The sequence below is a fragment of the Mustela nigripes genome, chromosome 6 (genome assembly GCF_022355385.1).
Source record: "Mustela nigripes isolate SB6536 chromosome 6, MUSNIG.SB6536, whole genome shotgun sequence".
Classification (NCBI taxonomy): Eukaryota; Metazoa; Chordata; class Mammalia; order Carnivora; family Mustelidae; genus Mustela; species Mustela nigripes.
The window spans coordinates 15,319,957-15,333,039 of record NC_081562.1 but is presented as its reverse complement, the minus strand read 5'-3'; the positions used below and the strand labels follow the sequence as shown (position 1 = coordinate 15,333,039).

Sequence of the window (13,083 nt, the reverse complement as noted above, 5' to 3'; positions counted from 1 at the left end):
TGAAGAGTGGTGGTTTTCAAAATGTTCCTTGGAGCCATAAAGTTCCTAGGAATAAGATGAGTTCCAGGTTCTCCACCCTCACTTTCAAAAGAGCATCTTTGATTGTTACAGTTGCTATTGTTTTTTCTCTTTATAGTAGGTTGTAACTAGATTTCAAGTGGGGATAAAAAGAGTTCTGCAACCAAAATATAAATTTTTTTTTTAAGATTTTATTTTATCTATTTGACAAAGATCACAAGTAGGCAGAGAGGCAGGCAGAGAGAGAGGAGGAAGCAGGCTCCCTGCTGAGAGAGAGCCCTATGCGGGACTCGATCCCAGGACTCTGGGATCATGACCCAAGTCAAAGGCAGAGGCTTTAACCCACTGAGCCACCCAGGTGCCACCCAAAAAAATAATTTAACTGCCAATTTATTCTTTCTGTCAAAGGTTGGCAAATCCTTGTGAAGAACTAATCTTCATAAGTCATTTTATACTTAATATGTAATTTTATACGTGAATATTCCTTCATAAAGATCTCTCAACCTTTAACAAATTCCTTATGTGTAGGCATTTAGATTGTTTGCATTTGTTTGCTGTTTTATATGGTAATGCAGTGAATTTTCTTATTAGAAAATTTTGTAGATAAATTCCTGAAATTATTGTGCCAAAAGATTTTTTAAAACTCTAAGGGTTTTTGATATGTATTGACAAGCTGCCCTTCAGAAGAGTGCTAGTTTATGCTAACTTTCCAGACCCTGGGCTTTCACCTTTAAAGATCTTTATCTATTAGACAGCTCAACTGTTACAGAAAATATAGATGTTTGGTTTGAGTTTTAAATGTTTTATAGGTATTTTTAATCACTGTTCACTTCCAGTTCATCAAAACCAGAAAATTAATGACTGGGTTTTTCTTGAGGCTTACCAGATTAGTGCCGTTTGTCCATTTTAGGTTCATGCCTCAGTGTTAAATTCCTGCCTGTCTGCTGATACCATCAGCAGATTAATTTGGAGATTCCTTTCCATTAACTGAAATGGTCTTGTCTTCCTCCTCCTTTAACACTTTGCTAAATCTCTTTGTTGATGGAGTTAAGCATGTTACTGTAGAGATCCGTCACTTAGCAAACACTCCCTTCTGCAGTGCTTTCCAGGTTATCAGTACATTGTGACGAGAAGACACAAGGACCAACAGACATGGTAGAGCCAGACAACCAAGAGCAAAGAGAGAAGTAATATAAGTATCTGAGTAGTCAAAAGATGCATTTAAGTCAGATAAAACAGTGACTGTCCATAGGAGTTATTTGGGAATGTCACATTATAACAGAAGAGGTTAGTGCCATGATTATTTTAGAGACTTGAAAGGGAATGTGGGAAAAGGACACGATATTAATTAAATAAAAATAAAGCTTCAAGCTGTGCCATTTTTTTTTTTTGCTGAATCATCTTTTCAGTAAATATTGAGTGCCCAATATATGCTGAGTTCTACATTAGTCATACAAGATACGAGATGAAGAAAGTATCATTGCCCTCAAAGAACTAACAGTCTAAGAGGAAAATCAGACATATGAACAGAGATGGATATACAACTGTTTGTTACATTACTTACTTTTCTTCTCTATATTTTCTGTATGTTTAAAAATAAGAAAGATTCACCTCCGTAATGCACAGATGCTTCAAATACCATATGTTCTAGATCTTTGAGGGTTTATCTGACCTCACTGGCATAGTCTTTCTGCCAAGCAACATAACCCAGGACAGAGTACACATTCAATAAATATTTGTTTAATGAAAAATTAAGTGTGATATAGAGAAATATATAGGAGAAAAAATCCAAAGTAAGCAGGGAAGAAGGAAAAGTTTATGATACCTTTTAAAATGTCAAAGCTGTTGGGGCATCCGGGTAACTAAGTTGGTTAAGTATCTGCCTTAGGCTTAGGTCATGATATCAGGATCCTGGGATCAAGCCCTATGTCTGGCTCCCCACTCTGCATAGTCTGCTTCCCCTTCTTCCTCTGCCCCTACCCCTGCTCATATTCTCTCTTTCTCAAATAAATAAAATCTTTTTTAAAAAGTCAAAGCTGGGGCACCTGGGTGGCTCAATGGGTTAAAGCCTCTGCCTTCGGTTCAGGTCATGATCCCGGGTCCCGGGATCGAGCCCCACATCAGGCTCTCTGCTCAGCGGGCTCTCTGCTCTGCTTCCCTCTCTCTCTCTGCTTGCCTCTCTGCCTACTTGTGATCTCTGTCAAATAAATAAATAAAATATTAAAAAAAAAGAGTCGAAGCTATTACAAAATTAACTAGAAGCCTAAAAGATTTAAGAACATTGTTTAGAGCAGCAGATTTCTAGCCTTTTTAGAGTTACGGCATTCTACTTTATAACATTTATATCTTCCCTCATAAATTAATTCAAAAAAGCATCATATTATTACTCTGTGCCCAGCACCATGTTCAATGAAAAAGATGCAGAGGTAAAATACATTATCTTTGCCTGTGAGGAGACTGAGATTTTGATTATATACAATTTGGCAGGAAAGATAACCTTAGTAAAGGTAAAGCAGAAGGGCTAGGGTAAAACAGCGTCAAATGTTACCTGAGATATAGCTTTATTTCTAGGTAAATTTGTGTATACTTCTGTGTGTATGTATGTCTGTGTCTGAAGTCTTTCACTTTTTATGGAATTGAAATCAAATTTTCACACATTCCTAAACCTTCTTGAAGAAACTAGAACTGTCCTGGGATAACAATACAATGTTAGGACTTGGTGTGCAGTTTTCTCCCTTCAGACTTTCACAGGCATTGATTAGATCACTTGACACTTTGAATGGAAAGATATGAGGAAATCCATACCTTTACCAAACAAAAGTGAAATCTTCCACAGTTTGCACAGGAGAAAAAAGGCAGCAGGACAGTAATAGAATTTGTAATTAAGAAGTAAGGACTATATAAAGAGTTCCCAAAGACTTTCCTGAGTTTTTATCTCCCTTTTAATTGAGTGTTACTTTATTTTGATTTCTACTATCACTATCAAGCCTGTTTGCTTTCTGTCTCTTCCTCCTCCCTTCATCGCTGGTGGCTTTTTTTCTTCTCAATCTTTGGAGAGAAAGATTTCAGAAGACAGAATATTGATATCTGAAAGATATGATTTCAGAGGAGAGAATATAGATATCTTAAAGATATCAAAACTAAGATGAAGCAAGTAAATTATAGTTATATAAACTGTATTTGTGTAATATTTTATAAAGAATAGTTATATTTAATCTATCCAGCATCTTTGTGACAAAAGAGCATTAACCCCATTTGATAAAAAAAGGACATGAAAGTTCAGAGTTTAAATTACTTATGGAAAGTCATACAGCAGAATAGCCAATACTAGAAAATAGTATCTACTCTAACCTTTGTTAAATAATACTTCTTAAATGGTAGCATTCATTCAGCAAACTTTGACTGAGACAGACTAATGGAATAGAGTCTAGAAATAAACCTACACATACATAGTCAACTCATTTATGATACAGGTAATGTTGAAGTGCAGTGGGGAAAGAGTAGACTTTTTAATAAGTTGTACTGGATCAATTGTATGTCTTTATGGAAGAAAAACTAATTTGAATCCTTACCTTATGCCATACACAAAAATTAATTTGAGATAGATACGGACCTAAATATGAAAGTTAAAATAATAAAGCTTTAAGAAGGAAACAGATTATCTTCATGACTTTATCTATCAAACATTTCTTAAGTAGGCAAAGATTTCTAAAACTGACAAAATAAAAATCAAATTTTAAAGGAAAAGACAAATTGATCTTCATTAAAATGAGCTCATCAAGAGAAGAAAGTAAAAAAGCAGGCCACCAAAGCAGAGGAGTTATTTGCAACACATCTATAAAGAACTCTATACAGAATACATTAAAAAGCCTTACAAATCCATAAAGAGTCAACCCAATAAAAAAATCAGCAAAAAGCCTTGAACAGGCACTTGACAAAAGAGGTATCCAAATGACCAGTAGTCATATGAAACTTCATTAGTCATCAGGAAAATGCATAATAAGAGACCACTGCACACCCAAAAGAATGACTAAATTTTATAACTCTGACAATACCAAGTGTTGCCACAACTGTAGAGTAACTATTAGGAGTGTAAAATGGTATAAACACTTTGAAACACTATTTGGCAGTATACTCTAAAGCTTGACACAGCATATGAGGCGTAAGAAATTATATTCACAGAAGTACCCATCAATATAGCCCCAAACTGGAAACAATCCCAAGTGTCCATCCAGAGTAGGATAGGTAAGTAAAGTGTAACATATCCACTGCATTCAGCAGTGCTTTCTTAAACTAACTGTGGTGAAGGACCAGATTCTTTTTTGCCCTAGCTATCAGAATAAAACTCTTATATAACACAATATTACATGTATTGTCAAACTGGAAAAGTCTCTAAATGTTCATGCATACTTTTTGCACAGGGGGCACTGCAGGTCAGTGGCAAACAGGGTGTGGATCGACACTGGTCCACAGACTGCACCTCAAATAGCACTACTCTCAAGTGATGAAAATGAACACAAATGATGAAAATGCGTAGACTAGCTACACATACCAACCTGGACGAATCTCAGAACCAGACACAAAAGGGCCTAAGTTTTATGATTCCATTCAAGCAAACTTGAGTGACAACAAAAAATCATCTATAATGTTAGAAACTAGAATTACCCTTGAAGAACAGGTGACTGTCATCTGAAGAGGCCATGAGGGGAATTCTGCAGTTCTTGATCTTGACATTGGATCATTTTTGTGTTGGTTATATGGATGTGCTCATTTTGTGAAAATTTATCTAGCTGCCCACTGATGACTGCATCTCTTTTTTGTTTTACTTATAATTTACATTAAAAATTATTGAATATTGGGGCACCTGGGTGGCTCAGTCAGTTGAGCATCGAAATCTTGGTTTCGGTCTGATCATGGTCTCGGAACAGTAGGATTGAGCCCTACATGGGCTTCACACTGGGTGTGGAACCTACTTGGGATTCTCTTTCTTCCTCTCCCTCTGCCTCTCTCTCTTTCCTCTCTCTCTCCCTGTCTAAATAAATAAATATTGAACACCTATTTAACATATGTACTCTAAACTTCTAAAGTTACCAGATTAGTGGAGAAAGCAATGGAAATGCAAGTGTGGCATTACAAATTATGATTTTATGAAAGGAATCATAATAAGATAGTGATAGAAAATAATGAAGGAAGAAGCCTACTTAGATGAAGTGGACAAGGAAGAGGCTTCTCTGATAAAATGTTTTAGCTGAGACCTAGGAGATGAAAAGGAATTGGTGATGCCAGGAGTGGGGGAAACAATCCATGGATTTCACCAGTTGCTTTGGGTACAGAAATAGAGAGAATTTAGTGGATTTATGGTAAAAGGGCATTGCAGACATAGGTACAACTTGGGAATTGGTGTTATACAAGTTGGGACACAAGGAAATGGGATGGAAAGAAGTAGGATTTTGGTTTACAGTTGCAAGTAAAAAGATCAAAGTGGATAGTTTTGCAAGAAGCTTATCAACATCAGTGTGAGAAGAGAGCAACTGTGATACCTAGAATAAAGGAAAATCTAGTGTTGGTTTTTGTTTTGAGAGACAGCATGCATGAGCAAGTGTGTGGGGGTGGGAATGGGGAGAGAGAGAGAATCCCACGCCAACTCCTCGTTCAGCATGGAACCCGACGCAGGTCTCAGTCTCCTAACCCTGAGATCATAACCTGAGCTGAAATCCAGAGTCATACACTTAACTGACTGCCTAACTCACGTGCCTAAGGAAAATCTTAAAACTCTTTTTAAAGGAAGTGCATTCCCACTTAATTTTCAAAACCAAGGAAAACATCTTATTAAGAGTTAGGAAATGGAAGGAGTACCTGGGTGGCACACACAGTTGGGCATCAGACCCTTGGTTTTGACTAGGGTTATGATCTCAGGGTCACGGGCCCTATGTGGGGTTCTGGCTAGGTGTGGAGTCAGAGTTTCTCTCTCCCTCTGTCCCTGCTCACTGCTCACACTTGCTCTCTGTCTTTCTAAAATAAACGGATAAATCGTAAAAAAAAAAAAACAACAAAAACAAGTTATCTGGAAGAATTTCACATGTGTTTCAATGTGCTTCATGTAATTTGGGGTAAGTAAATGTGTATTTACATATTAGAGAATTTTGTTTCAGGCATTTGAAAATGGATGGTGAATGGGACAGTCTCTGGGTCAACCCTGCCAGTCTTCAGGTCTCTGACATTCCACGGATTCCTCCTCCCCTTTTCTTTCTTCCTTCCCCAGCACACGATTATTTCATTATCACTCATTTCAGCTCTATCTTCTGTTTCCTTTCTCCCTCATTATTCCCCTCATCTTCAAATGTTCCATTGCAAGTGCTAAGCACTTCCTTGTGTATCATCCTCTTTAATTCTTTTATGACCCTACCAGGCACATACGTGTGGAGATGCCTGTGGGGAAACTTTGGCTCAGAGAAGCTATATGACTTAAGGTCACAATTTAGCCACTAGACTCCCAAATGCAGTGCTTTTTCCGTTGTGCCACTGAGGCCTTCCTCTCTTCAAATAAACATATAATAATTTTATGCTTAAAATTCTGTCCTCTGCATTATGAGTAATGAAATTGTGCTCTATTGTTTGTTACATTTTTTAAGACACATCTTCTCACCTATATGTGAATATAAGAACATATATGAATATGTGTATAATATGTGAGTATATTTCACTTTACACAGACGTGAGATCAATATATACTAAAGTTTTAAAATTTTTTATAAATTTTTTTGAATTTTTAAATAGTTTTTGAAGTAATTGGTTACTTCCTGAAGTATATAGCATACACAGGATCTCTTATAATTATCACTCATTTTATCTGTCTTCTAATTACTATTTTTTTTTAAAGATTTTATTTATTTGACAGAGAGAGATCACAAGTAGGCAGACAGTCAAGCAGAGAGAGAGAGGGAGGAGGAAGCAGGCTCCCTGCCTAGCAGAGAGCCCGATGCGGGACTCGATCCTAGGACCCTGAGATCATGACCTGAACTGAAGGCAGAGGCCCAGCCCACTGAGCCACCCAGGGAGCCCCTGTCTTCTAATTATTAAAAATTTGGACAAAGAGAGAGATGACTTTGATACAGGTGACTAAAGAAATTGTAGTGGCCCAAGAGCTCACTAAAAAAGAGGAGGTAAACTAAGTGATTACTCATAACTTAGCTTATTTCCTACTGCTTGTCTTTTTCTCTCTGACTCTATGTGTCTTTAATACCAATGGGTGAGTAAACATTGGGAAAATAGAAGATTAAACTCAGATCACTTGTTTTTCATCACTTGCCAGTAATTTGGGAGGAATTAGCAAGATTTGGGGAAGCTAGGAGATTAAGAAGACTCATTAAAATAAAGTTGATAAATTATAGATTTTAACTTAATTGCTTTTGAACATCAAGAAATGAGGCATTAAGGATATATAACCCACTCTTAAAATATCTGATAGCAGTATATCTATTTAAACTTTTCTAACAATTAGCAGACTGGAACAGTATACTATCAAAAGAATCTAGGCTTTCTGGAAATGGCAAAGATCATTAGGTGAATTGAATCTTACTGTAAAACAGAGTGGGACATGCATGGATGTTGATCATGCATCTCTGTGCCCAGCATGCCCTAAGGGAGCAGCTAGACCAGTACCGTCTGCTTTCAGCCATTTCTGGAGGTGGTTGTAGCTCTTCATATGAGACAGTAACTATTCACTTAGTACTGAGAACTTTTTCTACAGTAACCTGACTTCTATTATGTATGGTATAAGAATGACTGACTGTTGTGGGGGGGAGGCAGGTTGGCCAGAAGATAACTCCGAGGAACGTAGTAATACACCAAGCTCCTTCGTTAAGGCATTCAATCCCAAATTTTTCCTCTTGTCTTTTTTATTTGCTGTAGAGTGATTCTCATCAGTTCCGTGTCATGGCAGCTGTCCTTCGCCATTGTTTACTAATCGTAGGTCCAACCGAAGACAAAACAGAAGAGCTGCACAGGTGGGTAACCTCTGTGTTGATATCTCAATGAAGAATATCATCAATTCTTGTTTTTATGCATCCAGTTTTTGTTGTTAAAAGCACAAGAAAGTAAAAATATTACAGTAAGTCTGATAACTGTTGAGAAATCATTACTGTGCCCTGATGAGAAGTTTTCATTCTATTCCCTTTGATTTTATTAAATTGAGTCCAACAAAAGAGAATTTGGCATTTGTTGCATTCAACAATAAAACCCAGAGTAACAGTAATTATAGCACAATTCAGTAGTTACTGAGTACTAAGTGTGACACGATGCTAAGTGCTTTATAAAGATTAACTTACTTTAATCAGCATACTCATCTTATGAGGTTACTGCTATTCTTCCCTTTCGATAGGCCATGAAATTGGGCATAGAGAAAATGTAGCAATTTCTTTGAGATTACACAGCCCTAGTAAGTGACAGGACTTGGATTTGAACCCTGCTTTTCATTACTGCACTCAATAATCTCACTGATTTCACTGTAAGAGTAGTTACCAAAAAGTATATCATAAGCAATATGTATTAATTAAATTTTAAAACTTATTATAAAAATTGGGTCACAGTCTCAAGTATTAATATTTAAAAAATAGTTCAAGTGTTGTGACTTGCTTGTTGGAGCTCTTGGTGGACTACTGCTAAAATGTGTCATTCTGTAAGAATTGAGTTCATGCATTTTTCTAGTCCTCTTTCTATTCTAGATCAGACTTGCAATAACAACACTTCTGATTTTAACAGAAGACTGCTTATGGTGTTTTACTCTTTAAAAATACAAGTGGTATTTTTTTTAAGATTTTATTTACTTATTGGAGAGAGAGAGAGCATGAGCAGGGGAGAGGCAGTGGGAGAGGGAGAAGCAGAGGGAGAGGGAGAAGCAGACTCCCCACTGAGCAGGGTGCCTGACACACTGGTCTCAATCCCAGGGTTCCAGGATCCTGACCTGAGCCGAAAGGAGATGCTTAACCAAGTGAGCCACCCAGGTACCCCAAATACAAATGGTATTTTAAACAACTCAAATAAATTCAAATCTGCAATTACCTTTGGCATTAACTCTGCTTTACAAATAAATTTGGACTCCTCTTAATAGTAGAAAGCACCTACATTTACAATATTCTATTTTTTTAAATATGGCTTAAATAAAACTTCATAGAAACACAACAGAGTGTAAAAATGGAGCATAACCTTACTATTTTTCAATCAAATCCTTATTATTTTAGTTATGATCAGCAATTTATTATTTGATATTTTACAGAGTTAGGTTACTTTATGTACTCTGCCCTGCAAACATTCAAAAGATTATTTTATTCACAATTAAAAAGTGTGATTTCTTTTCCTTCGGGTACAGATCAAAAGTTCCTTTAATTTTCTTGAGACTGTGCCTTTAAAAATAATCAGGTTAAGTGCAATAAATCATGGTCTCTAAAACAATTTAAACACTCTGACTCATAATTTTTTTCATAATCGAGACACTAGAAATACAGATGCTGAAACTTTTAAAAAATGGATTTACAATAAGAACAGGAGTAAATTGATGGCTTTTCCTTTTGGAAATCAGTTATTGTAAGTTAAATGGCATTCATACAAGAATATAAGGAGAGGGACACCTGGGTGGCTCAGTCGTTAAGCATCGGTTCAGGTCATGAGCCTGCATCTCCCTCTCCCACTCCCCCTGCTTCTGTTCCCTCTCTCTCGCTGTGTCTCTGTCAAATAAATAAATAAAATCTTTAAAAAATAAAAAATAAAGTCTTCATAATAAAAGAAAAAAAAGAATAAGGAGAAAGTGTTTGGGGAGTTGTTACACTGGTTACAAAAAAACATTGCTAAGGATTTCTCTGATAAATTTAATATTGTAAGACAGCACCCAGTATTTATCAAAAAAAGAGCAAGAGGAGAGGTTTTAAGAACCAGATTTTTTAAAAAGTAATCAGATTTCTTTATTTTCTTTCTGATAATATTTACTTTAAATATTCTTTTTAAAGACATTTTACTTTAAATTTACTTTTATCTTAAAACTTGTTCTGATAAAATATCTATTAGCTACACTGTAAATAAGATTTCCCTAGAGCCACAAACAGGATATAGGAGTATAGCTCAAAGCCTTTCCTAGGAGATCAAAGTTGCTGCTGACTTGACAGTTTATCTGGAACGGCCCTGCATGTCCCTTTAATCGGAATTAAAGTGATTAGTATCATTTGAGAGTAGTGACTCTAGGCTAAGCCATTTAAATACAGAGAAAACTGCATTAACCTCAAAGGGCTATATTAGGAAACTTACTAGGATTTTAATACCCACTAAATTCTACGTATTTATTTATAGTGTAATACCCACTAAATTCTGCATATTTATACTTCAGTATTTCTACAGAAAATCATGTGTGTGTTTAAGGCAAAGTTAAAACAAAAAAAAATCGGAATGTTTTTCAAAGTAACAATTTGTTCCATTTTTTTTAAGTTATTTTATAAGTTTATTTTTTCTTTTTGACACGTTAAGGAAAAATGTAACAAAATAGGTAAACCTGGATAGTGTATGATTATGCATTAAAACTCAAAGAGTTGTGGTAACAATTAAATGAGAAATTAATAAAGCAATCTGTCCCTGCACTGAGGAAGCACTCAGCAAGTGTGCGAACTGCTGTCACCACTGCTACCACCGCCACTTCTTTTACTATTATTACAATAAGCACACTGGCTTTTAGGTCCAATACTTAATTCCAGATATATTTTTAAAAGTTGTTTTTGATTTTGATATTTTGTTAGGATTTTTATGTATATCCTATGATCATGTAGAGAAATCTATTTTCCATTCATCTGTTTTTCTCAAGCCAGGGATGTTCTAGGATACGTGCATGCCAGGAGTCTACTAGGCTCCTCCAGGAGACAAGTGAGTAGAAACATGGCTAGGCAACAGCTTTTTCTGATGCGCGGTCTCCTTTTTTCCCCCACCCCCAGAGCAATCAACAGGACAGGGATATAAGAGATAAAATGAGTTAGCTCACATAGAAGTTGACCTTCACCTTTATTTCCACTAATCAGCATCTTAGATAGTTTTTAAAATCTACTTATTTCATTTCCTTTTGTCTATACTTAAAGTAACAAGTAAATTGTTGGTTTGAGTCATCTTTTTTGATACATTAAAGGACATCCTAATTCGGTTCATCTCTGTTATCTTCCTGAAAGTATTTTCAACCTTCTTGTCCATAATCAGTAAACTTATGTATAAACTGCCAAAAACAGTTGCATGTGGATGTGGTTGTGGTTTTGTTTTATTTTAGAGAGAAGGGGGAAATGGGAATGGCCTAAATGCTAGAGAGGTGAGAAGAGTGGAGGACCAGATCTGATTAATTTATTTTAGCCTCTCAACTCATTTCTTTCACTTAGCACACTGGCATCTACAAAATGCTTTCTCTCTTTTTTTTCCCCCACACTCAAAGAACCTGTGTGTCTTTAAAAAGTACTTACCTCCCTGCCTTTTTTGTTGTTTCTTTGCTTAGACTAATTTATCTCATATACTGGGGACAATTTAGTACCTAATGATACCTCATTACAATCCTAAGCAATGTCTTTTTTCCAGCTTTATTGAGATTCAGTGGACATGTCACATTGTTTCAGTTTAAGGTATACAATGTTGTTGATTTGATAGATTTACATATTGTGAAATGATTACCACCACAGCATTAGCTAGGCATATGTCTTACACATGACCAACTTTTTTTTTTTTTTCAAAATTTTCATCAACGTTTACTGATTCTATAAATGTTATATCACTGAGGCAGCAGGAAAAAAAACAGTAATCAGATACAGAATGACATAATTAATTTACTTGAACTAAAATTTATGACCCGTCCAACATTACATTTTTTTTTAATTTTTAATTTTTTATAAACATGTATTTTTATCCCCAGGGGTACAGGTCTGTGAATCAGCACTCACCAAAGCACATACCCTCCCCAATGTCCATAACCCCACCCCCCTTTTCCCAACCCCCCTCCCCCCAGCAACCCTCAGTTTGTTTTGTAAGATTAAGAGTCACTTATAGTTTGTTTCCCTCCCAATCCCATCTTGTTTCATTGATTCTTCTCCTACCCACTTAAGCCCCCATGTTGCATCACCACTTCCTCATATCAGGGAGATCATATGATAGTTGTCTTTCTCTGCTTGACTTATTTCGCTAAGCATGATACGCTCTAGTTCCATCCAAGTTGTCGCAAATGGCAAGATTTCATTTCTTTTGATGGCTGCATAGTATTCCATTGTGTATATATACCACATCTTCTTGATCCATTCATCTGTTGATGGACATCTAGATTCTTTCCATAATTTGGCTATTGCAAAGGGGCACGTGCACCCGAATGTTTATAGCAGCAATGTCCACATGACCAACTTTTAATTAATGTTTGAAAATTGAGGGGAGAGGAGATGGGGGAATGGTTAAAACAGGTGAAGGGGGATTAAAAGGTACAAACTTCTAGTTTAAAATAAATAAGTCCCAGAAATGAGAAGTACAATATAGGGAATAAAGTCAGTAATATTGTAATAATGTTGTTTAATGACAGGTGGTAACTTACTGTGGTGAACACTGAGATTGAGTAATGTATAGAATTGTCGAATCACTATGTTGTACAACTGAAATTAATATAACATTGTATATCAATTGTACTTCAATAAAAAAAATTTTGTTAGAAGTTTGAAAATTGGATGATATCATTTTGGCTTCTACTTATTAACTGAGCACTTACTATATGCTAGGCACTATGTGGAACTTAAGGACAACAAAGATGAATATAGTATAATCTGTATTCTCTAGGGCTTACCAGCTAGGGGGTAAAACAGACATGTAAGTAAATAAGTACAGTTATTTTGATGAGTGTTGTGTAAGACATGGACAAGCTTATGTAGATACACAGAAAACAAGAGAGTTTACTTTGGAGAGAACGCAGAAGGGGGTTCTTATTTTATTTTTCTGTTATCATTAAAGCTCCTAGCTCCTTAACCTGATTCTTACTGTGAATAACCGAGTCATCTTTTTTGATACATTAAAGGACAT

The 13,083-nt window shown here is 36.0% G+C and overlaps 1 protein-coding gene across 6 annotated transcripts in view; it reads left to right on the top strand.

The window, feature by feature from the left end:
• Positions 1-13,083, top strand: part of RIC8B (RIC8 guanine nucleotide exchange factor B) — a 98,898-nt gene that overhangs the window by 40,389 nt on the left and 45,426 nt on the right. For all 6 annotated transcript variants that reach the window (XR_009404729.1, XR_009404728.1, XR_009404730.1 and 3 more), the window contains exon 4: positions 7,930-8,024. Coding sequence is in view for 3 of the 6 variants with exons in the window: in XM_059402180.1 (XP_059258163.1) it covers positions 7,930-8,024 (95 nt within the window). In the remaining 3 variants the exon portion in view is untranslated. The remainder of the gene's footprint in view (positions 1-7,929; positions 8,025-13,083) is intronic.